This window comes from Mytilus californianus, unplaced genomic scaffold (assembly GCF_021869535.1).
Source record: "Mytilus californianus isolate M0D057914Y unplaced genomic scaffold, xbMytCali1.0.p SCAF_5, whole genome shotgun sequence".
Lineage (NCBI taxonomy): Eukaryota > Metazoa > Mollusca > Bivalvia > Mytilida > Mytilidae > Mytilus > Mytilus californianus.
This window is the reverse complement of record NW_026262701.1, coordinates 57,175,168-57,200,361: the sequence shown is the minus strand read 5'-3', so window position 1 is coordinate 57,200,361 and position 25,194 is coordinate 57,175,168. Positions and strand designations below refer to the sequence as shown.

The following is a 25,194-nucleotide window of genomic DNA, read 5'->3' as shown; positions in this document are numbered from 1 at the left end:
TTATGTGTGGTATTAGTACTTTATTATTCTGTTTTAGAAATTGAAATCATATAGTATCACGACCATCTTCCAACGGAGCTTGTTGGTGGTATACATGTCCACCGTCATTTTACATCAAATTTGTGAAATATGGAAGTCTCTTCGAATAATTCTCAAGAAAATATTTCAATGGGTTTCAAAGTTTATATTGTAAATATACACACTACAGTTATTCACGAATAAACAAAATATATTATATCCTTACATCAAGTCACAATGCTCCTAAGTTGACTTCCTGCACCTGCCTTGGGTACACAAAAGGCCAACCTAAAGCCGAGAAAATGTAATACTACTTTTTCCATATATATATATCGCAACATCGTTAATTCGTCTTGTTGTGCCACACGTTTATAACCTTTTTACGACTTGCTACAGTAGATAATGTAAACACACCAGATAGCATTTTTAAAAACTCTGTGTCATGTCTTGAATCTTGAATGTTAATTGAAATTAGACGAAGTATCATCCATTTTCATGGAATATTTGTTACTATAGTATAACAGGGTTATTTCTCTTACATTGAGGAATATTGTCCCGAGCAGAAAATAATATTGCATTCACAAGCTCGTGCATTATTCTATACTACTCGCGACAATATCAGTGCAATAACTCATCAATATACAAACAAATATCACAGTTACGTGAACAATAAAACAAAATATAATGTAATGGGATAACAGATAGTTAAAACACGATATGATTAAATCGAATCATAGATAGTTAATTTATAATAAATATTAAGCAAGATTAAAATAGTTGTGAACAGAATAAGTTGTTTGTCGTGTCAATGATTTTTCTAGGGCACAGTTCAACAACTAACTAATAGCTATACAATAAAATGTTTTAGTACAAAACTACATTATATCTTTTATGTATATATTTTAATTATTTATACAAAACGAGGAAGCCATTTCAATATTTTAATTTAAGAAAGGCATGTATTGGAACAAATAAAAAAATGATTTAGAGCGTTTTCAAAATTTTTCCATTGTTAATATCAAAATTAATGTAAATATTTGAAAAGCAAAAGCGGTTTTAGTTGTAAGTAATATGGCATACTTTAATGTTTAGTTTTTACTAATTATCTGAACGATTTAGCGTGTTAAGTAGTTTGCGTCTTAGTCTGTTGATCTCTAAAGAACAAGTACCTGATAAAGGTTTTGCAGAACTACGCTTTCAAGTCATTCGCAGTTAATTAAGCGTTGAAGGCGTAGATAATTCACATAGAACAACACTATATAAATAAAGAGAAGTTTATTCTTTAATTTATTATCGCCTTCAACATATTTTTCCACAGAGTTCTAAGATACATTTAGAAATATAGGTTGCAATAATGGAATCGTACTTTAGTTATGGGAATCTTGATAACACAAACATGGCAAACGTCAAACGCAGTATTTTTTATGAAAAAATGGAACGCATTTATGATAGTGTCTAAATGTTTTACCTAATTTTCCAAAACCTTTTGTTAAACATGCTTGAAATCAAAATGGTAATCAGTCCTGCCTTTTTGGACACCTTTAATCAAAAGTTTCAGTTTGTACATGGTTAAAAGTGACTGCGTGTAGACCGTGTATATTTAGTATGGAGTTAGTAGGCGTGGTTTATTTTAATACACGGTTAGTAGTGGTGTTACAACCCTTTAAAACACATATCATTGATTAAAAGCGACCGCGTGGAGACCGTGTATATTTAGTATGGGATTAGTAGGAGTGGTTTTTATTAATACACGATTAGTAGTGGTGTTACATCCCTTTATGAAAACAACACGACGTTGAGGAAAAATCTGAAACGTTCCCCCGGACAACAGATTAAGAAATTGATGATTAAAATAAATACAACAAACACATTAAAAGCTAACAAGTTGTTATTGTTGGCATTTGTTTTTTGTATAGACCAATGGCAGGATGTTCTTTTATATTGAGGACTGGATCACTTTGATTAGTCACTAGTCTAAATGCCACATGTTAAAATAGTCGGTAAGATAAATTCGTTACACAGTGTGATAACACGGATAAATACGCAAAATAAACAAAAATCTATAAAATAAAAGCTTTCAACTATCTAAAGAAACCCATAATTTAAAGAAATATTTGAGATATGAAACAATGATATCAAAATACATAATATTAGTATGAGATTTTTTTAACATACCGCAGTGGTGGTTATTAAATCTAAAAATACACAATTGAAGTACGGTACTGTCATACTAACTAACGATGCAATGATCATGACTTTTTAATAATTTATACATATAACTTATAAAGTCGTGATTTTATCGTTATTAATTATATGAATATACATGTGTTAACCCATATGATCATGAAATATATAACTATAAAATTTACACGGGTACACGAATTAACAAAGTTCTAAATTACGAAATAGTATCTGTTTCAACCAGAAATAACTTGTCTGGGGTTCTTCTTTCACCCTCAATGAATTCGAATGCTGACGTCGATACTGTTGAATGTTCCTTATTAAAACAGGGAGATGGCATTCGATCTGACTCTTCTTGCCCAAATGTGTTAATTTGTCTGTTCCTAAAAAAAAAAAACCAAAATATTAATACTTATGCGCAATTTTTCTTTTGGTCATTTTCTTTTGGATCCAAGACATTTTGAATATTAGGCCTAAAATCCTTATCAAAGACATCCGAAAAAAGGAAAAACATAGCTTTCTATTGTGTTGCCCTCCCTAAACTTTCTCCCTAAAGTAAAGTACCGCGGGATATAGAAATTTATCAAATATTACTCTTAGGGGTACAACTTCACGCAAGGGGTATCCGATGGCTGTACAGAGTGTATATAAGCCACCACGTCGGATTAGAATGGGCATACATGTTAAATCCGAGATTTCAATTAGGAAAATCAATCCGAATAATTCAGTCGGTAAATCCCTCTGCTGTACGCTGGCTGCATTAACCCTGGCATGATAGAATTATTTCGATTCAAATAGAAAATTTTTTGAAATTTTGTACGTTAAAAATACAACTATTTCACGCTTAAAAAGATGTTTTTTTAATGATATCATTTCATTTCAGAGCGAGCAATACCAACAACAATATTCAAAAATTGAAGAGTTCGCAAACCTGTATTTCTAAACTCTAACTGTTAAACAAATCAGTGGAGCGGAACCAGACCTAACCTCAACCTGTTACTCATCATAGTAGATTCACATACTAAAAATCAGCTCAATGTGTGAAGGCGTTTAGAAAAAAATTCCGTTGAACTGTTATTTTCACAAAATGTTCAAAGTTCAAAGCTGTTGTTTCGACAAAAATCAGCGGAGCGGAACCAAACGTAAACTCGATCTGTAACTCATCACAGTAGACTCACATACTAAAAATCAGCTCAATGTATGAAAGCATTTAGAAAAAAAGTCCGTTTAACTACTACTTCGTGCAATTTTCATAGTCTAAAGCCTGTAATTTCGACATAAAGCAGCGGAGCGGAACTTAAAGTAAATTCGATCTATAACTCAGCATAATAGACTCACATACTAAAAATCAGCTCAATATGTGAAAAAAGGTAAAGTAACAAAAATACCGAACTCCAAGGAAAATTCAAATCGGAAAGTCCCTTATCAAATGGAAAAATCAAACGAATGGAAAACAACTGTCATATTCCTGACTTGGTACATACGAAGGCGTTTAGAAAAAAGTCGTAGAATTTTTCGTTAAGGAATGACAGAATTACAGAATGGCTGAATGAAGGAATGACTGAATGACGAATAAGGTTAAAACTATATGGCTCCACAACTTTGTTGCGGGGCCTTTAAAATCAATATAGTTTTGAAAGAATTGTAAGTTGTTAAAATTTTTTGAAATTGCGCTTTACTATGTTGATGGAGGCTGCCATGTTGTAAAACAATGTCCAGAAAATTTGTACATATCTTATTAACTAAAAGTAGCAGACAAATATATCTTCTTCTTATACAACTAACAGCAGTCTTGCCTCTTATCAAACATACAATAGTTGTTCACGAATAAATAAAAATTATATTAATACTTGTACATATAAGAACAACGTTAACATTTTGACTTCCGAACCCGAGTATGGTACACAACAGGACAACCTAGTGCCAAAAACATAAAATATTTTATTTCGCCGCATGATTTTAGTCGCTAACATATCAGATATATATCTTATACGTTGTCGTAAAGCTTAATTATGCTTACAGGACATCAAATGAACTCATCAGCAAGCATGAAAAAAAAATATAAAATAGAAATATTCTTTCTTTACCCGATATCTCTATATTTGAATTTGTAAATCATGACTCCTATCAACACTCCAAGAATGAATAGTCCAGCTACAACACCAATAGCTAATGCAACGTTGTTTTCATCTTTTTCCTCTCTTCGTTCTTTTTCTAAAAAAAAAGATATCACGTTGAAATCAATTTCTTAAGCATTGATTTCTCAGGTATAGAGAATTCTGCAAATCATTTTATGAAAAGTGCTTTTTGTTATATATTTCTTGCATTTAAAACGCCGATTTTTTTATCAACAAGCTTGCAAAATATAAATTTTTCATGTAAAGAAATAGCTTTTAATATACTAAGTATACTTGGGTTTTACGTAAAATTGTCAATTAATCTTTAGCCATTGTGTGTTACAAGTTTGTTCTTTTCTTATAGCCGAAAGTTTATTGTCGTTCTTCGTCCAAAAGTTCAGTAAAACTTGAAGGTAAGTTTTTACATTTCAGATTGACTGAAGCATTAAATAGATTATGGACTTTCCCCCTCTTGAATATATTGGATCCCTGGGTTTTCTTATGGGAGTGGCATATTTGGCATATTTGGGTCATATTTGGGTCATAGCAATACATTTAACAATAGAGAAAAAAATATCATTACATTTTTGTCGTAACAGAAACTTAATCGAAGAAGAAAACTGAATATAATTATAACGACAAAAACATCACATAAAGTCAACCATTTATATATCATTATTTGTTCCCTTTTCAAAACCGTTACGCACATCTAACTTTATTTGATACATTGTAATATAAAGTTATATTCTCTCCAGTCTTCTGGAAATCAATCTTTATTGACTAGGATTGTCAGTTTTTCTGCAAAAAATAGGTTGTTCTCTCCGGGCATTTCAACTTCCTCCGCCGATCAAAACTGACCACCACTATACAGCATATAGTGCTGAAGTGGCGTTAAGCATCAACAACTATCAATCAATCGAATAGATGTATATCTTATTACCAACAAGTATGATTGAAATTAAAATCATTATTCGTAAGATTTCTCGGGATTTCGTGAGTTAAATTGTTAGTTTTTTCTTTTTTTTACATATTTAATTAAAACGAGTCTGTAATGCTAAATTATATGATTTTATTAAAAAAAAACGAAACGAAAGGATTTTTAAAGGGGAAACGTAATAAATAATTCAGATATATGTTATTTCTCTTAACTAATACATGTTAATACGTCCGATGGTCTTCCTTACGTTTTCGGGTATAGGTTTTATAGTTGTTTTGTAAAATATTATGTCACATGTAAAATCTTACCTGGAAATACGCTGGATTTAAATCATTATCACTTAGTCAAAATATCTTATTTTAGTCAACGTTACATTACGTCTTTGTCTTTTATTCGACATAAAATCAGAGTCATTATATTGATCAAAAGGATAAATATCTTAATTGAGATATTTCCATATCGCGGCTTATATAAATGTGAGGTTGGGTTTTATTATGTACTTTATAAAACAGACGGATTCTTAAATATTTTTTTTTATGCCTCGCCACAGAAAGTATTAAAGTGGCATGATAAAATTTCGTTCTTTGTGTCTCATATCAAATTCAACTTTTAATCACATTAATTTGAAACGTTATTCACATGCTCATTATGCTGCATCGATTTGTTATCCATATTTCGCGGTTCGCGGTTCACGGAACATTGAAATGTAAAAGTGTATCCGGGACAGAGTTTCCTATCATGTTTACATAGGTAATACTTTCCATATTTTACATATACATACCTGATGCTGACTGTTCATTTGTTCCTGTTATCGAAGGACATGTGTCCTTAAAAAAAATTAAATGCTTCGTTACTTTACACAAACTCATATGTTGACTACAGTCTTTTAAAACAAAGAATACTTTATAAAACATAATGCAACAATTTCAACCACACATTTTGTACTCAAATATATTTATAGAATTTATAACATATTTTGTACATTTTGATAAAAAGCAAAAATAGTTAACTGATGCTGAAAACTCTTTAATCCATTTTGTTTAAACAAACAAAGAGAAAAATAACGAGGGAATCACACGAACTTTAAACATCACGATATAGAATAGGATTCAAGTGACTATTCTGGTGTCTCAAATATAATACCGCGAAAAAAATATAACTCATAAATTGGTCTAAGACACATCAATGAAATTTAGAATTGTTATATCCTAAGGTTGTAATCTGATCTGGCAGAGGAACTCTTTGGTTTGATCTTAGACTAGCAGTGTTGAGTGGTTATTATTTTTTACAAAATGTGAAAAACAGACAATCATCCTAGTCCTTTTCTTATTGAGAAAAAAGTTCTTATTCTAGTCGTCAAGAAGACTGAAAACACAATAAAGCACATTGAGATTACTACGAAAGTTAACCACTGGACTAATATTGGGCAGTACTAATATCGTTTTACTTGATATAACATTTGAACGTGTTGATCAGTCTTTAGCTGTTTTGTGAACTTTGTCTGTTTTCTCCTTTACTTTTCTTTATTTCTATGGCGTTGTCAGTTTGTCTTCGACTTATGAGTTTTGGATGTCTGATAGGAATCTCTAACCCCACACACTTTTTCACGTAAGTCAAAGAGAGGCGAAAGATACCAAATTGACATTCAAATTCATAAGTCGAAAATAAACTGACAACGCAATGGCTAAAAAAGAAAATGACCAACAGACAAACAATAGTACACAAAACACAACATAGAAAACTAAAGACTGTCAATTTCACAATCAAATTTCAGAAATTAATCATCTGATAATTACAGATACCATCTTGCGTATCCCGCAAAAATGATTTGCAGCCAATAATTAATGAATTAAGCTGATTAGATAAGTTTTTTTTCAGATTATCATGATATCAGAGGCAAAACTGAAAATCCTATAATGGCTTAATTAAAAGATGACAAGACAGGCTTACTTGAAAAAATTCAGTTAACATCTTTTCATTTCGTTTATTATCATAACATTTAAAAGGAATGTGAAAGATTCCAAAGGGATATTCAAACTCATAAGTCGAAAACAAACTAACAAAACCATTGCTAAAACCGAAAAACGACGACAAGACAAACAAAAATACACAGAACATAACATTGAACACCAAAGACTGACCAACACGAACCACTCCAAAAAACAACCGGGGTGATCTTAGAAGCTTCGGAACGGTTAGCAGATCCTGCTCCATATGTGACTCCTTTAACATATGTTGATAAGATAAACACGTCAATGGTAACATAACTAATGAACCTAGCGTGATAAGACCAAATTATTTTTGTTCTTTTAGTGTTAACTCAGTTTAAGACAGATACGAATCAAATGTTGCAAGATGTCTATAATTTTTCTTTAACATTTCAAACAAAATAAAGAACTTACAAGAGCAGTACATGTCACATTAACTGTTTCACAGGAAAAACATTCCTCGTCATATACCAGAATGGTAACGTCCTCACCGAAACTAGAACCATCATTGGAAACACTAATTTCATACCCTTCAGCAAAGACAATTCCGCTAGTTGTTGACCTCTTTTGTCGCACATATGGTAATTCACACGCCACCATATAAGAATGTACTATAGTTGCTTTGGTAGTAGATGTTCCGGTGTAGGATCTTGTGTTTCCAAAAATCTGACAAATATATATATACATATATACAAAAGGAAACAACTAATTGAAAATATTTTAAAACTATTCATTCGACATTTGATATGATTTGTAAATTTATATTCATAATTTTGATTTGCAGGAGAATTCAAAACAGGTGCATTTAAATTAGAAAAAAAAATAATGTAGGAGTATCGAACTCTTATTTCAGTTACATTTTGTTCCTTTGTTTAGATAAAAATATAATTTCTAGATGTTAATCATATGGACGGTTTTAAACTGGTAATTTATGCATTATCTAAAGGAAGTTCGCTAACTTCATAAACATATATTTAAGTAAGCTATGTATGTGATCCAGCTTTAAATCTATTTAAAATGCAGCAATTGATCAAAAGTAAAGCATATCACCAATTTTTATATACACTATAATGATATGTTCTTTGTTTAGATCCGAAAGACTAAGAGTTTGTATATATAGAAACATTTCACTATTTATTTATATAATAAAGTTACCTCAAAATGTCGAGTTTTGCAATATACATCAGGAGGAAGAAAATATCCATATACGTAAGTCTTCTTACATGCCCTTTTCCTAACATCACACAAGCCACTGTCAGGCAAACTAACATTTGAGGGTGGAGTTGACCTTGGCTTTGAACAATCGTCGTCACCAAACAGTTCATTACAAATACAAGAGCCTGAAAGTTGTATAAAGTAGGAAAGCACATGTTTTTTTTCTGTGTGACACTTTTTTGCATAAATAATGGCAAGTTAAAATTATATATCAGATATGATTTGCCATTTTTTCTTAGAAAATATGATACATATGAAATCTTACGTCGATTTGTTTTTCTTCCAATTTTGATATGTATTATCAAAACATGAACATGATGAAAGAGCAAATATTCATTACGCTATAATTCAATTTCATTATGTCCCTTTTGAGGTAAACACTAAACATTTTACCTTTCAATTCTTTTCCCAAATTATAACACAAGTTTTAAACAAAATGTAGTTTTGTATCGTTTAACTCCGCGTTCAAATTGATATATAAAGATTACTAAAATTATTGGAAACAGAGAACATTTCTGTGACTACAAATGCATAGTTCATAAAAAGTTTACTGTTGTTGTTTGTTCCCTTTCAAATATCACGTAAAGCAGTGCTCAATCGTTGACTAATTTGTACTTTTATCTTTTTACACTTTTTTTGTAGTGTTCAAGATAATTGCCATGGAAATCCAGAAATTGATAAAAATCGTAATGAATGCAAATGACTTCAATCTATAAAGATAAGATAAACTATTGCGATAATGTTTGTCTTATTTGCAAAAGTGGTAGTCTTGGTTTACTAATAATTTTTGCTTTATATAATTTCTCATTTGCTATTATAAATTTCAGTTGTTTTCCATTCGTTTGATGTGTTTGAGCTTTTGATTTTGCCAATTGTTAAGGGACTTTCCGTTTTGAATTTTCCTTGGAGTTCGGTATTTTTGTTGTTTTACTTTTTTCAAAACAGTGGCAAAACAAAACACGGAAACAAAATTGTCAAAAATTGTTTTTAAGGTACAAAAACCTCTACAAGAAGTCATCGCGTTATTTTGGTAGACATAAACAGTGAATAAACCATGAAATTAAGGGCATTTTTATTTGACGATAATAAACAATTATTTTCAGTGACCTCAAATGTAATTTTTGATTTCACGGCTGTCATTGTTCTAGGTTAGCAAGGACCAAGTTCACATGTCCCGTCTAGCAAAGCGAACTAAACCTTGTTTTGATTGAAGCCCTCTTTTCCCCGAAACCACAGTTTATTTCTGGCCCTACGCTGATAATTAAAAATACCTCACATTTATACATATACTTTATTTCACGCTTACCGTTCTTGCATTGTCCGTTTGAATTACAGTTGTTCAGACAAAGGTGACTTGTAAGTTGTTCTAATAAAGTTGTTCTATCATCTGTCTTTTCTTCAATAAGTGACTGATTTCTGACTAATTCAGCCTTTGCTGCAGTTTGCATTACAGACAAAGTAATAGCTAAGAAAGCCGTGTCACCAGTTATCTGATAAAATGGAATTACAAAGACATAACATTGAGAAATATACATGATATATGATCGGTCACATGATATAAGTCATTCGTGATAAGACAATTTAAGTTGAAGGTTTTCTGGTAAGGAGATATGCTGTATTGATTTCCCCGAATACTTCCAATAATAGTGAAATTTATATAACTACTGATTTGATTCCAAGAAAATGATATTTTTCATAATATAAGTTTTATCAATTACGAATTACTCATTATTAATCACTGTTACACGAAGAAAGCAAGAAAATATAAGCCATTGTTTTGAATGCTTAAAACTCCCTCAATTATTTTGAAAAAAGGTATTGTAAGGCAACTTTGTGACCCTTGATAAATGTATTACATAACTACTCTTTTGTCAAATATAACCAAATTCTGGGCAAAAGGTTATTTTGCATCAAACATATAAATTTTGACAAGTATCTCATGTCATTAACATCATTGTGTTAGCTCAAGTGCATTTCTGCTTTGAAGTTTGCAGATTATAAAACCTGGTTTAATGGTGTAAGATTTATATTTTTTTTCCTATTCTTGAACCTCCTTCTTTAATGGATTAATACTAAATGCAAAAGAGTATTTACTTGATAACAATATTTAATTAATAAAATATCTTTAAAACGACATTAAATTCCACTGGAGTTTAGGCAATCATTTGTTTCTTTCACTGTTTACAACACGACGAAAATATAACGAATTCATCCCATAATACACAATGGTATATATTCATATCTAAAACAATCAATGTAAATTAGTTTTAATAATTAAACAGAGTTTCATAGGAATACATAACCGAGGATTGCTATTATTTGCAATAAGCTTATGCATTCGAAATAGAATAATTCATGGTTTGAAAAATGCATTTGTCACCTTTTCACCAAAATATATAAGCTTATAGCTTTCTAACATGCTTGCAAGCTATATATTCAATATTTGATAAGATACAGGACAAAATCAATTACTGTGCTTTTTTACCTGTTTAGTTTATCCGTCAACCTATAATTGTAAGTATCACTTGTTGAAAATTATTATCAAGTTATGGCAACTTAACCCACTTTTTAATACACAAATACAGTTAAAATGATGATAATGATGATTATGTATGCATGTTTAACGTCTAGTGGCATTAAATGCATATTCATGACATGGAACTGCATTTTCTAACAAATGAATGTACCAGTAATACATTGAATATAAACCTTTAAAACGATGATTTATTTCCGTAACTATTTTCAAAAATTTGATCTGGTAACATCTAAGTTTCAAAGACTTACAAGACATATGGTACTATGTGGTATACATTAGTTGGCATATATGGTACGTTATGATAAATTCATGGTACGAAATAACAGTAGTATGAAATGATTATGGTACGAGCCTACCTAGCGTAGTTTTATTGTTTGGATTTCAGAAATATATTGAAACAGATGTAAATCCCGTTCCCTTATAAAAATATTTTCTTTGAGAAAATGATGACAAGTAGAACTTGGACGATGCATATCAATTTAGAGTCCATTTTTTTAATTATATTTAGACAAAAAATAATGAACAAAATATATATGAGATACATGTATGTATTACAATAACATATTATTTTATGTTATTTATGCGCAATTACTATCAAATCAGCAATGAATTATTTGGGTGTAAAAGAATAAAAACACAATCCTATTTTAGCATGCTATGAGTCAAGTTGTATTTTGTAACATCACATATCAAAGTACATATTTTTTTATGCAAATGAAAAAAGTAGAATTACCTTTATATCTTCAATAGAGGAATTAATGTAATCTTCAATAGATATCCAAGAGGCTACTCTCACATCCATTGGGAAGTTTCTATCGAAATATTCCCTGCATGTAGCTTCTGCTTGGTCTTCATTCCATCCGTTGTGCCATTCCGGGGTCTGTAAAACATAAGAATCTTAAAAGAAATACTATAGACATATCCAATTGTCTTAGCAGTATTTACCTCAATATTTCGAAATTTTATTCTAATGCTCTTTAATTTCGTATTTTGATTTGTTTTCCAACTGACGAGTGTTATGTAGACGAAACAAAGGTCCGGCGTACCAAATAACAAACCGTGCATCTGTGATGATTTTTGTTTGCCAATATTTAATCTATAGAGAATGCTTAATAGAATATGCATCTCTCAAACCGATACGTGTGATTTGTAATTGGAATTCTATCTGGTTTGTCATTTCGAAAATCTGTATAATTTGAATATATGAGGATTTTGGCCTAAATTTTTGGTTTATTTTGTATATTTTAAAATTGAAAAGAACGTATTTCAAAAGAATGCTTTCGGGTTGCCTATCTTATTGACTTATAGCTCATATATCGTTTCAATCATTTTTCGCGAACGGTAAATCTTCAAAAACTGTAATTGAAATTGACTGTAAAAGCTGAAATATCTTCTTGAGAGGTGGAATTTTTGTTAGATAAATGCATTTGTGTTTTTTACAAATAGACTCTGCTTAAGGCGGAATATTCTTTAGGTATCGTGACACAATGGTCTGATACGAGATTTGGAAGTCCAAAGGCATATTCAAAAATACGTTTGAAATGGTTAGTGTTTGAGAGTCAAATCTAAAACATTTTACGATCTGATATGACCACGTTTAATTTTTAAAAGTTACACTGATATAAAATTTCAAAACTTTTACATACAAAGATGATTCTTTTTATGTTCGTTTATTGATTGATATAACTATTTTTGTTTACGTTATTACAAAATGAACTGATCGAAAAAGACTTATGATATAACCAATAACATTAATATTGAAACCTTATATCTTAAACCATCAAAATACATTAACATGGTTAGACCTTACATGGTTTTAGTAATTGTCTTTGGTCCTTTTTGGTCATTAAGCAGTTTATGTATTTTTACATCATTTGCCTCTAATTCTGAGCCATCAAGAAAGGCGTTTTGGATGCACCAAATGTATAAGGTATTTTTATTAAAATACTTTTTTTAACATATTTGTTTGTTCTTTCTGTTTTTGAATATGTCAATCTTTTGAATTTAGAAACTTCAGGGACCTGTCGTTATTTATCTTCAGGAAAGGGCCGACAAAAAAGAGGGGGTCAGAAAAAAATTTAAAACCTGACAAAGATGGGGTCAGAAATTTCTTTTTGTAAGCAGAAGGGAGGGGTCATGATTTAAAAAAAAAATTATAAGAAAAAAAAATAAAGAAAAGAAAATATTGAGCGATAACCAACTATAACTACTGAGTTTGTCTTCTGAGGTAGCCTCTTCGAACATGACCTTCGTCATTTTACTCACCTTATATAATTCATTAACCTTTTGCACAATAAAAAACCAAATTGTAATAATAGTTTCCCATAATATTTCAGTTATGCCCTTACATTATTCCAGTATTAGGTTCGAATTATTATCGGTATAGGAGAACCAACTATGAACTAGCTGTCAGTAACTACGAGTACTCTTAGATCTGTACTTAGTTTCTTTTTGTTTTGGGGACGAATAAGTACTCTGCCTTGTTCACTCTGTGTTTTTGTTATATGTATTTCTGTTTGTATCCATCTGATGAGTAAGCCTTTTTCAACTGATTTTTATAATTGTTCTGTTACACCACTGTCCCAGGTTAGGGGCTTTGGGGGAGGGGGTTGGCGCCTGCTAACATGCTCAACCCAGCCACATTATGTATGTGCCTGTCCCAAGTCAGGAGCCCGTAATTCAGTGGTTGTCGTTTGTTTCTGTGTATCATATTTGTTTTTCGTTCATCATTTTGTACATAAATTAGGCTGTTAGTTTTCTCGTTTGAATTAAATTACATTTGTCATTTCGGGGCCTTCTATAGCTGACTATGCGGTATGGGTTTTATTCATTGTTGAAGGTCATATGGTGACCTATAGTTGTTAATTTCTGTGTCATTTGGTCTCTTGTGGAGAGTTGTCTCATTGGCAATTATACCATATCTTCTTATTTTTATATGAAAATTGTAAATCCTCCTCTGAAGTAACTTTAAAAATTTTAATTGTTTTACTCTCCTTATATATTTCATTTTTACTTTTCCTAGCTTACAAGACCTAATAGTAGTAATAGTTGCCCATACAATTTCAGTTCTGTTCATACATTATTCTTATCTAATGGCTTGAATCATTATCAGTATGAGGGAACCTAGTATAAAAATGGGAATTTCTCATCTGAAGTAACTTCTTTGAATCAGATCTGGACTTTTTTACTCATCTTGTATTTTTCATTTACTTTTCACACCTTTAAAGACCAAATTATAGTAATATGTGACCAAATAACTTTCAATTTTGTCCTTACATTACTTTCATATTCGATATTAAACATTATCGGTATAGTATGACCAACTATAAAAAATGGATTTTCTCAATTGAAGGTACTTGACTGATAAACATTTTTACTGTTTTACTCACCTGATATATTTTATTTACTTTTCGCACCTAAAAACTCCATTTTTTATGATGACAGATACCCATATAGATGTTTATGAAATGGATTATTGCCCTATAATTTTCTTATTATTGCTGTAACAGATAAAATCAGGACTGGTAATTTATTTACTTTCTTTAATAATAACATAATTTTATTCTTGTTTGACATTTATTAAAAAAATCCTTGTCCGTGAAATAAGAAATGTAAAAAAACTCGATATCCTACAACTAATAAGCTTGAGAAAAGTAGTTGTCCCATTTTTAACATTTTGCACCGTTAACACCCTCTAATAAATATAGCTTTACCCTCATGACAAGTAAACTTACACTTTCAGAGGGTCACACATGTTTCGCAGAAATGGAAAAGGGGTCATTAAATTTTTTCGTGAAATTCAAAACATTTTACCTTCTCGGAAATAAACAATGGCTGGTCCCTAATAATGACATAAAGATTGAACTATCCATTTTTTTACAACAACATTAAATTTTAATTTACCCCCTATTTTTGAACATGATAAAGCATCCATTGCTTATACATTTGAAAACACGAAAAGCTCCCCCAAAGAAAAAAAAAAAAAGAAACCAATGGGTATATCATAAGTTATCTGTCTAAGCCTGACTTCACTGACCAAATCCCTAGTTTTAAACGGAGTACTGTAATATACAAAACTCAACTAAGAAAAAGACATACGTTCAATATATATATGGATGCATATTAGTTTAAACATACCTCAGCAACAAACGAATCGTCATAAACATCGGACAAGATTTCAAATGGCGGGAATTCTATAACATCATCTGTATCATCTATACTTCTTTTACCCCTTTCATTAAAACCAATTTCATCTATGGATCTTTTTTTACGGGTTCCATCTGTACATTTGCTTTTAAATGATAGATTACTTTCAACATCGTAACATGGTTCCATTGGCTGCGTAAGATTACAGTGCAGGCGGTATTTGTTTGTTATGTCTCCTTCCGTAGCACCCTGTGATGCACATTGGCAAAATGAAGGCGAATTATTCGATTCTTCTATTATTGTTGGGTTTTCTACAAAGAGCGATTCCCTTGTATCAGTAACCCTACAAAATATACGAAAACATCTATCAGCATCTGATCGCTAAAATTGTTGAACTTGAAAAGATTATTGGGGTAATTCTTAGTGACAATCTAGGCAAAGCGGTCTACAGAGAAAATTCAGGGTCTCTCATTTCTTGTTTTTGTGTATTCATACTCAAGTGTAATTCCTGGCGAAATATTCATGACATCAAGATACTAGTACTGAAAACTGTACAATTATACTTATGTTTCTTTACTGCAGAGGCAATTATGAAATGAGTAATTATTTAATGCAGTTACCTTTTAATTGTTTAATATCATTTAAACCAAAATGAATCTAGCAACAAAATATATATTTCAAACAGTGGATGGGTTTTGAAAAGAATAAATTTACTTTTAAACGATTTTGAGAACTCTTTTTAGGACTTTCGGACAAAAATGTGGCCTCACCCATTCACTGCTCCTGTTAAATTCAAATGGTCTGTTTAACATATTTAACCGTACTTTAACCCAATTAAGGAAAAAGGGCAAACCAAATAGTGAAAAAAGCAAATACATTAGTACACCTTCATTACGGACAACACCACTATCAAATAATCGACTGTTTTGATGTTCAATAATAATTATTTTTTAGTAAAATACTACCAATGGTATGGACTAAACTTTCTCACTATCTCACTTTCCTCAAGTAAATACCTTTATTTATGTGTTAATATATTGTTTTGAAAAACAGAGGAATTAAATACACGCCAATTCATTGTCAATACTTGATTCGGGAAAAAAGTACAGCTACTAAAACAGCATTATACAACTTCCATATTTTAATGTTGTGTTCCGTTGTCATAATAAACGAAATGTTAATTTATGCTACCTTATTTTACTTACATCCATGATTTTGCAAATTGTTGTGAATCTGTAATGGCGATTGTTTCTCCCCTACTGAGAAAATCGTCATCTGTATTTTTATTTTCACTGCTGACATATCCACAGAGACCCTCTGCACAGCCAAGGTCTAAAACGGACGGTTTAATGTAAATATAGTCTATATATCTACCATTTACTCTAAATGTTATTTCTGTGCCAATTGGGAGAGTTACCTTAAAAACAAATACATATCAAGTTATCTTATAGTAACTAGGAATTTAGAAAAACTGTTGAAATATTATGCGTCCGACATAGAGTAGCATGGGTATACATATTTTACAGGAACATTGCCGATCCATGAAAAAAAAATATTCGGCGAGGCTTCTGCCAAATATCAAAGCAGACATAATATCAATAACAGATAGCTGAGAGGGTGATAGAGAAGATTAGTACTCCGAAAAAATAGTGTCCTTCGAGTTATTGATCTTTAATAACGATTTGTGCCAATTTTTTGCGTTGCCTTATATCTTAAAAACTATAATGTAAAGATAGCAACTTAAAAAGTAGAAAATGATCTACTAGACAAGGTTAAAAAAATGGTCAACAGGATCGAAATCATCCCCTTACTTCTTATTAGAGTTACTGCTCTTTAAGGATGAATATTTTGTTTTGTGTTTATATCTATTATCTTAAAAACTATAATGGATATGTAGATACTTAAACATGTAAAATGATAAACAAGTCAAGATATACATAAAAATCGAAATCGTCAGCTGACTCCTTATTGCATTTACTACCCTTTATTGAAGATTTTTACCATTTTCTTTTTAACTTTTCGGCCTATATTTTAAAGATATTATATATAGATAAAAGTTTAAATCAGCAAAAATTATCAGTAAGATAAGATCAACGAAAAAGTGTAATGACAGAAATCGTCAGTCACCTTCTTATTGGACTTATTGCTCTTTGACGACGATTTTGCCCATCCCTCCTATTATTTAGAAAACCATAATAGATAGATAATAGATAAACGCAAATATGATCACCAAAACAACATCTAAACCTGAGTCAAATTTTGCTGAAATCATTGGTAGACACTTTATAGGAGAGATCGTTATTAAATGACCTTTTTGTGTCTTTGCCTATTATGTTGAAAATGATAAAAGTTAGAAAGGCACTTTAAAAATCAAACATGATTAAGAAAACAAGATATACAACTGAGTCAAATTTTGCTGAAATCTATTGTTGACTCTTTATAGGCGAGATCGCTCTTAAATGACGATTTGTTTTAACCTTTTGTGGTTTTGGCAACCTCATGAGAACAGAAACTGTAAACAGAAACATTATCACCAATACAAGATCAACAAAAAAGAGATTTTTGTCATGAATCATATTCTATATAAAAATAAAAAGACACTAGTCCACACTTTTGGAGAGTGTCCATTGTTGAAATTTTCATTTTTAAAGACACCATTTTGTTTACTGAATAAATAATTATCCTTTTTTGTTATTTTAGAAATTTTACATCAAATGACATTGCTACAATGCAAAACAATATAAACAGTGGGCGTCCGATAAGATGCTTAAAGTTTAATGGCGCATTAAACCTCCTGGCCCTTTTCATCAACAATAAATGTCAAAACGCCTCCGAGATTATAATCAAACATGTTTTAAAAGAGACTAGAAATGTAAAGAAGTTAAGGATGCAGATGAAGGACAAGGGTTTCTCAACTTTCGATTTTGGCCACTTTACAATAATTAGAAACAGAACAGACACAACAACTGTCGTAAAAAATTGAAAACAACACGTTTAATAATTTCATGCGTCCGAAACGCTTTTTCTGGATTTACCTTCATCAGGAACGCTCAAAGCCAAACATTTGAAATCCGAGGGATGTATAAGTACCGAAACAGTTGAAGAGCTATATGACAAAAATACCTAAAACAAAGAGCCAAATCCATCTAAGGCCAACTTTGCCTGAGGGTGTCGTAACCTTCGTTTGAGCGATATAATTAGAAATATTGTAAAACAAAAAGTATCAATACTTTATAATCAAAATGAACCTGACTAAACAGTACTTACAACAAATTTTTTTCCTGAATCCTGACTATTGTCAATAGATATACTACGATCATCGCATACTCTTTTAGCTATATAAGGTGTTGACAAACCACGCACAAACTTTGTTCTTGATACTGTTGCACATGTTCTTACTACCAGTAAGGACTTGCCACTTTGAATAGCTATTCCACAGTTGCATGATGCCCTCCAACATCTTGTGAACACTGCATTTACCTTTAATAAGATGAAATATATTTGTTGAATCTCTATAAAACATTTATAATACAAAGACATATATTTGTTTAATTTTTATGAAAAACTTGGAGAATTTAGTTTTCTTACTAGTATTGGTGACGTGATCAACATACAAGTTTACAGATGAAAAATGTTGAGAGCCACAACTGGTTTACAAGCGGACAAAAATAAACAAACAAGTTCAATTTGTAAAATAATGATCCAGATTGACGATACAATATATAATTAGGAATGTAGGCCGATGAGAGTTACAATATCATAACTCAAGCAGATATTATTAATGTTGAATGACTTAAAATGACGATAAAGCAGGCTCAACTACACATCCTGACACACAACCGTATCTATTAAGAAGTCTACGAGCAAATGATCTGAGAATTATTTACCTTTACAAAGTATTGTGTTACCTTAATAATGAAAAGGTCAAATTCCTATTTTTTCTATGACTATTGACTAATCAAAATAAGGGTACATGTTGAACTACGTATGATGACTTTCAAATCAACCAAGAATGAAAACTGTCAGGCAAATGGTCTCAGCGGAGTTGCGCTCAAATGGTATCATTGTGCAAAATATGAACAAATGATCCAATCTCTGCTTGAATTCGTATACTGGAGATATAGTATGCCGATTACAAATAATTTTTTTTAGTACGAAAGTTTAAAAAAAAAAAATATAGTTTTGGTTTTGACGGTTATAGACGGGTAAAGCAAGATTAACCACGTTTGAAGATCAATATACTGACTGAATCGACAATTATGCACATTTCGTACAATAAGGCAGACATTGGTTGGTTTTCTATAAACTGTTTAGAAAATGAAGAATCTTAGTTACGTTTTTTCCAGAATTCCTGCTTTTATAGGTTAGCAACCTGTTTGAAGAAAAGTTTAACAAAAATACCGAACTCCAAGGCAAAAAGGGGTAGTCCATAAAAACTGACAAATCAAGCGCTATCAATCAACGGAACAAGTCAAAAACAACAACAATATTCCCGCCTTTATACATACATTTTCCGACGAAAATGGTGGATTAAACCTCCAACGTTTTTGACAGGTAATCTTAGCCTATCTATTTTTACTGAGGAGATAAACATTGTGTGAGGACTTGTGAAATTTAAAAAAAAAATATTTTAAGGTTGTGAAAAAGTGTATTTATTGGATGTTTCAAGAATACAGTGTGATTATCGTTTATATGAAACACTCGATTTGTAATATCTAAATCACCTGATAAGGATATTTTGTGTTCTGATAGAGTATGTGCTCTCCTGCCCCATAATAATTATAATATTTCCTATCTGCAGTATAGAAATGTGGATCGTTGTAAACTTGACAATGACGACCTTTCATTTTTTCATCGGCATCAGACACCAAAACCTGTAACAAAAGTAACAGGAAACAATGAGTTTTACACTACTTTTATTAAATTTTAACTTTTTCTTAGACAACTAAAGTAGAAAAACGAAAGAACATTAGAGCTTTGCGAAAATGTTGCAATGTAAAACATATTTCTGTATAAAGTTATTTGACTTTCCCAGGAAAATATAGTAATTGTTTGTTCGACTGAGACATGTTCAATATGCTTTGGTACTTAATATGGAAAGTGAGGAATATAATCTCATGTATGTATTTTCTCTGATCGGGCTGTCATGCTAAAAGGTATAAAAAAAGTATTTAATGCCAATTTTTCTTCAAAGTATAATATATAATTATATAAATCTTAATATTGTCAAAAAACAACATTTTTTTCTAACTGGTGTAAACGTGAGAGATTTGTTAGACTTTTATGTTTTCTTTACTCTCATGAAGTCATACATTGAGATATTGCCATCAATATGGACTTCATTGCTACAACTATCCGGACGCGACAAATTCATAAAATGTTGTTCTCCTTTTTTAAGAATCATGAAATCATAACTGAAATGTTTTCATTTGAGAAATTTGAACACTTCCCGATGTAGTGATAAATATAAGAAGACGTGGTATGAGTGCCAATGAGACAAATCTTCACCAGAGAACATTTGACATAGAAGTTAATAACGACAGGTCCCCGTACAGCCTTTAGCAAGGAGCAAACCCCATACTAAGCTATAAAAGGCTCCAAAACGATAAATGTAAAACAATCCAAACGAGAATTATTCACCTCTATAATCGGAATTGAAATATCATCCCAAACACCAGATCGATCAGCTGTACTTGGACGTGACGTGACGCTTATTTAAGTGGTGCGTTTTCTATCTCCGTTGTACTGTCCATCAATGTATCCTGTAACATTAAACTGAATCTTCTGTCCGTGAGTTGATGATGGAATTGATAAGCTGCAAAATTCGAAACCGTTAAAAACAATATCCTGTTGTAAAATATTACTTGACGAACATGTCGCTGGTGTCTCCTGGTACTTAGGCAGGGTAATATAAAGGAGATGTTGACAGTGATTTTGATTATAAGCACTAAAACATCCCATAGGTACTGTAACGTTATAGGAAATCAAAGTACTTTCACTTTCAATGACTTGATATTGAAAGTTTTCAGGCTGAAACAGAAATTATGTTTGTATGTCATCTAAAACAATTTCTAATATTCTGTTTTTCATTAGAATTTGAAACTATACACAAACACTAATAGCGAGATAAACAGCTAGACTTATAGTTAACAACCTTTTTGGGGGAATTAAATTCTTTTCATATATTTCACTTTATATGTATAGATCTGGGACGATTGAAAATTGACATGTATTGGAAGACATCAATCTGTTAAAGAACACTATCTTTTGTCTCTTGGTTATTTTAGTCATTAGATTGCTGTATCTCTGACGAATATCATTATTTTCCTTTTTGTATATAAAAAGGAAATTAAAGTAGATAAATTTCCATTTGTTATATTGATATTAATCACACAATGTTTTGTTAGAATGTTTGGTATCTTAAGATTTAGTTTCCCATATTTTCGGTACATTCTGTACAAAACATTAATGTCAAGAATATAATATGAAACTAAAATACATTTAATTTGAATTTCTACACGGATTGAATAAAAAGAGATGTTAGTATTCGTCAACAAAACAGCATCTTCGTAGAACAGAAAAAAAAATAAACAACTACTTGTTTGGTAGCAATCAGAAATTAAGCATTGTACAAAACATGACATTTAATCGCTTAACATCTGAATGTTGAAAAATACCTCTTTTTTATTTAGATTGTCTATTTCAATGAAATATCAAATGCTAGAGTTATAATTGTGATGGATTATTAAAACGTATTAGCTTTATATAAAATCTCTGAAAACAATTATCTTAGGAAATGAATTTCCACTGAGGTTATATTTTAGACGCACACGACCTCTTTTAAAACACAATTCAATTTTTTAACATCCGTTTGACCATTTGTCACACGAAAAGACCAGAAGTAAATATATACGTTAAGATTTGACAAGGAAATAAACTGAATTAATAATTGAGCACCATTGACATTTAGTACTGAACTATTAGTCCCCGAGGGTATCATCAGCCCAGTAGTCAGTACTACGGTACTGAAATGATTTATTACGAACATTTCTAAAATTGTCCGTTCATAAATTTTGAAAATTATAAAGAAACTGAGGTTTCAACTCCCTCAGGCAAAGTTGACCTTAGATGTATTTGGCTATTTTTTAGGTCCTTTTGGTCATATAGCGCTTTATTTGTTTCGGTTTTTATACATCATTGGGTTTCAAATATTCGGCTTTGAGAGTTCCTGATGAAGGAAAATCTAGAAAAGCACTTCGGACGCATTAAATTTTAGAACGTGTTGCTTTCATTTATTTGCTAAAGCGCAGTATGACACAATGTAATTGAAATGTTATTTTTAATTTTTAATTTTTATTTATTATTTACTTTGTTTACTTACCTAACTTCATTTACTATAATATACTTTGATACTTACATAGACACCTGCTTTAAACCAGTCGCTGTCCTGATAAAAGCCCGGTATTGTGCCAGTTGCGTTCCGAAGTCTAACAGATCACTTCACCTACCACGATACACACCATAATTTATAATTGATTACTTAATAAATGAGTTTTTTTCATAACGGCTGTGTTGGCACAAGCAGACAAACATAGGAGTTACAACAATGGGAATCGGATGAACTCTAAACGGGGCGAGTATTTGATTTAAGGTCATGGTAGGTATTATTTGTAATGCATGCATCATCGGTCACACGATTTTGCTTATAAATAGTGAAAAGTGTCAAAGCCATGCAAATACATTAAAGTTATTGCTTTTATTGATCACACTTTCCCTAATTGAGCTCAAGAATATGTCCTAATTTTAATTAGTAGTCAATGCACCAATGAAACGTATAAATATAGAAAACATGGAAAATATGAACCCAGCCTTTAAACGTAAGTTTCTATCTTGAAATAGTAATATACCAATTCTTAAGTAGACAAACCATACATCATTCGATACTTCATTTATTTTTACAGCACTGCAGAAATATTCAATTAGTTTTCATAATTGTCCCATATTTGATGATTAGTTTTCTTTCTACTGGAAGAAATATGATAAGGTTAAATACTCACTTTTAAAAAAGTCAAATTAATTGTGTATACACAAGGAGATACATGTATTCAAATACGAGCAATTTGTGTAATAAGATATTTGTCGATGTTATACATCCTTTGTTTTGCACTAAAATTACGTATTCATGCTTGAATGTGTATTTCTGAAATTCACAGCAAACGTTATTTGTTTTTTTTTCTTATCAATCGGTGTTGATCGGATCTAGACTGAAAAGACGACATAACCTATCTCAATCACGTTTAACCCGCAATTCACTTTTATCATGTTTTCCACAATAAATTTTGATGTTAAGGATGTTCGCTCTTCTTGTTTTTGAATTTTTGCCAGATATTCGGAATCCTCTGGTTTTATCCATGCTGTGCCATTAAATATTTTGCCCGCTAACCCCTACTTTTGTATCCATTATTTGATTACATATAGTTTGAAATGCCATATTTGAAAATCTTATAAAATCCTTGTTATTTTTTCATCGTTTTTGAAAGAAAAAGGGTGCCAATGTTAAATGTATGAAAAATCTAGAGAGAATTATTTCCCGCCAAATTTTCAATGGCTTATATCTCGAAAACAAGCACACGGACCCTTCATTTTTTTCTGCTTTTTTATTTACTTTATTTATATACTATCAGTTTATAACAGTCTTTTAAAAGGCTTGTTATTTTGAAAATGAGTGGCGAACATCCTTAAAAGTTGTTTTACTTTAACACCTGTATGAATATAGTGAAAGACTGAACGCAAATTGAAACGGGTTACCGTATACCTTGAATGTCAATTAATTTACCTTAAGATATAATAGAAAAAATTAAATCAATTGTCATAATTGAACTGTATAAGGTTTAACAACACAAACAATTAGTTAAAAGGCAATAAGAAGCTTCAAATACTTATCTACAATTAAATAATTTCATTTCAAGTCAAAAATGTAAATGTAAGGTTCAATACTGGTTCCCTGAGCACTTCAGCTTTATCGACCAATAAAGCAGACAGACACGAAAGAGCTACTAGTGCTGAACGTGCCGTTAAAAAACAATCAATATTGGTTTACTGCTGTTTTTTAAAGAAACAACTTGATAATTAAACTAGATAGAATTGGGTTTAAGATACAAAAATACCGAGTTTTAACTATTTTTCATACTGCATCTACAACAAAAGTAAATTTCCGTTAGTCTTTGTACTATTGTTTATTGTGACAGAACTAATCGTATGTGTGATAACACAAACTCTGATGATATTCATCATTAGACATGAAGAAAGAAAACCCCAGAGCTATACAAATGATAACAAGTATAAAGACAACTAAACAGACAATGTGAAGTATAGATGAAGGAATATCGGCACCACCATTGAAAACTGACTGCCACGAAATAGCCAATAGTGCTGAAAGTGGCAAAAAACACCAATCAAGAAATCAATTTATACTGGTTTAAACTAGATAGAAGTGGATTTATAAGATACAAACATATGGGGTTTTAAATATCTCTCATACTATGACATCTCCAAATCATGCTATTTCCATTAGTCATTGGACTATTATTTATTGTGACTGAATTATTCAATTTATGATAACACAAACTGTAATGATGTTCTTCATTAGACACGAAGAAAGTAAAACCTACAGCTATACAAATGACAACAAATAAAACAACAACTGAACTGACAAAGTGAAGTGAATGAATATCAGCTTGAACAGTTAGATTAAATAAGAAAAGAAAGTGGGCACATAATTTGAGGTTTTTTTCCCAAACCATCTATTTTTATTTTATATTTCTATATTTCGATTAGTTTTCTTACAATCGTATTCATACGATGTCTTCCAACCCAGTCTTCTGGACGAAGGTCCGTCTTTCTTATTTCATTGTACACTTTGTTTTGGTATTCTTTGACAAAATGGTCATTAATATACCAGCTAACATCATACACATACGTTGATACTTCATCAAAGATACACTGAAATACTACAATAAGACTCGGACCATTTTGTGGATTTTTTTTATCAAATGA

General features: G+C 31.0%; 1 protein-coding gene across 1 annotated transcript; it reads right to left on the bottom strand.

Moving 5' to 3' along the window:
- Positions 1-25,194, bottom strand: LOC127702943 (von Willebrand factor D and EGF domain-containing protein-like). Its single transcript, XM_052207263.1, has 14 exons — positions 24,985-25,194; positions 22,556-22,642; positions 20,779-21,168; positions 19,863-20,012; positions 18,406-18,618; positions 16,344-16,555; positions 15,130-15,481; positions 11,726-11,872; positions 9,763-9,946; positions 8,397-8,581; positions 7,656-7,907; positions 6,035-6,080; positions 4,287-4,413; positions 1-2,582 (listed from the first exon to the last, which is right to left on the bottom strand). The coding sequence occupies exons 4-14, from the start codon at positions 19,983-19,985 to the stop codon at positions 2,417-2,419; spliced, it is 2,007 nt and encodes a 668-aa protein (XP_052063223.1). The 5' UTR covers positions 19,986-20,012; positions 20,779-21,168; positions 22,556-22,642; positions 24,985-25,194; the 3' UTR covers positions 1-2,416.

Bases quoted from the DNA above. Each gene is read 5' to 3' on its own strand.
- LOC127702943 (XM_052207263.1), bottom strand. From the start codon at position 19,985: ATGAAAGGTCGTCATTGTCAAGTTTACAACGATCCACATTTCTATACT. The intron at 6,081-7,655 runs GTAAGTTCTTTA...ATTTTTTTTAAG, and splicing joins ATGTGACATGTACTGCTCTT to GACACATGTCCTTCGATAAC. The intron at 4,414-6,034 runs GTATGTATATGT...CTTTTTTTTTAG, and splicing joins AAATGAACAGTCAGCATCAG to AAAAAGAACGAAGAGAGGAA.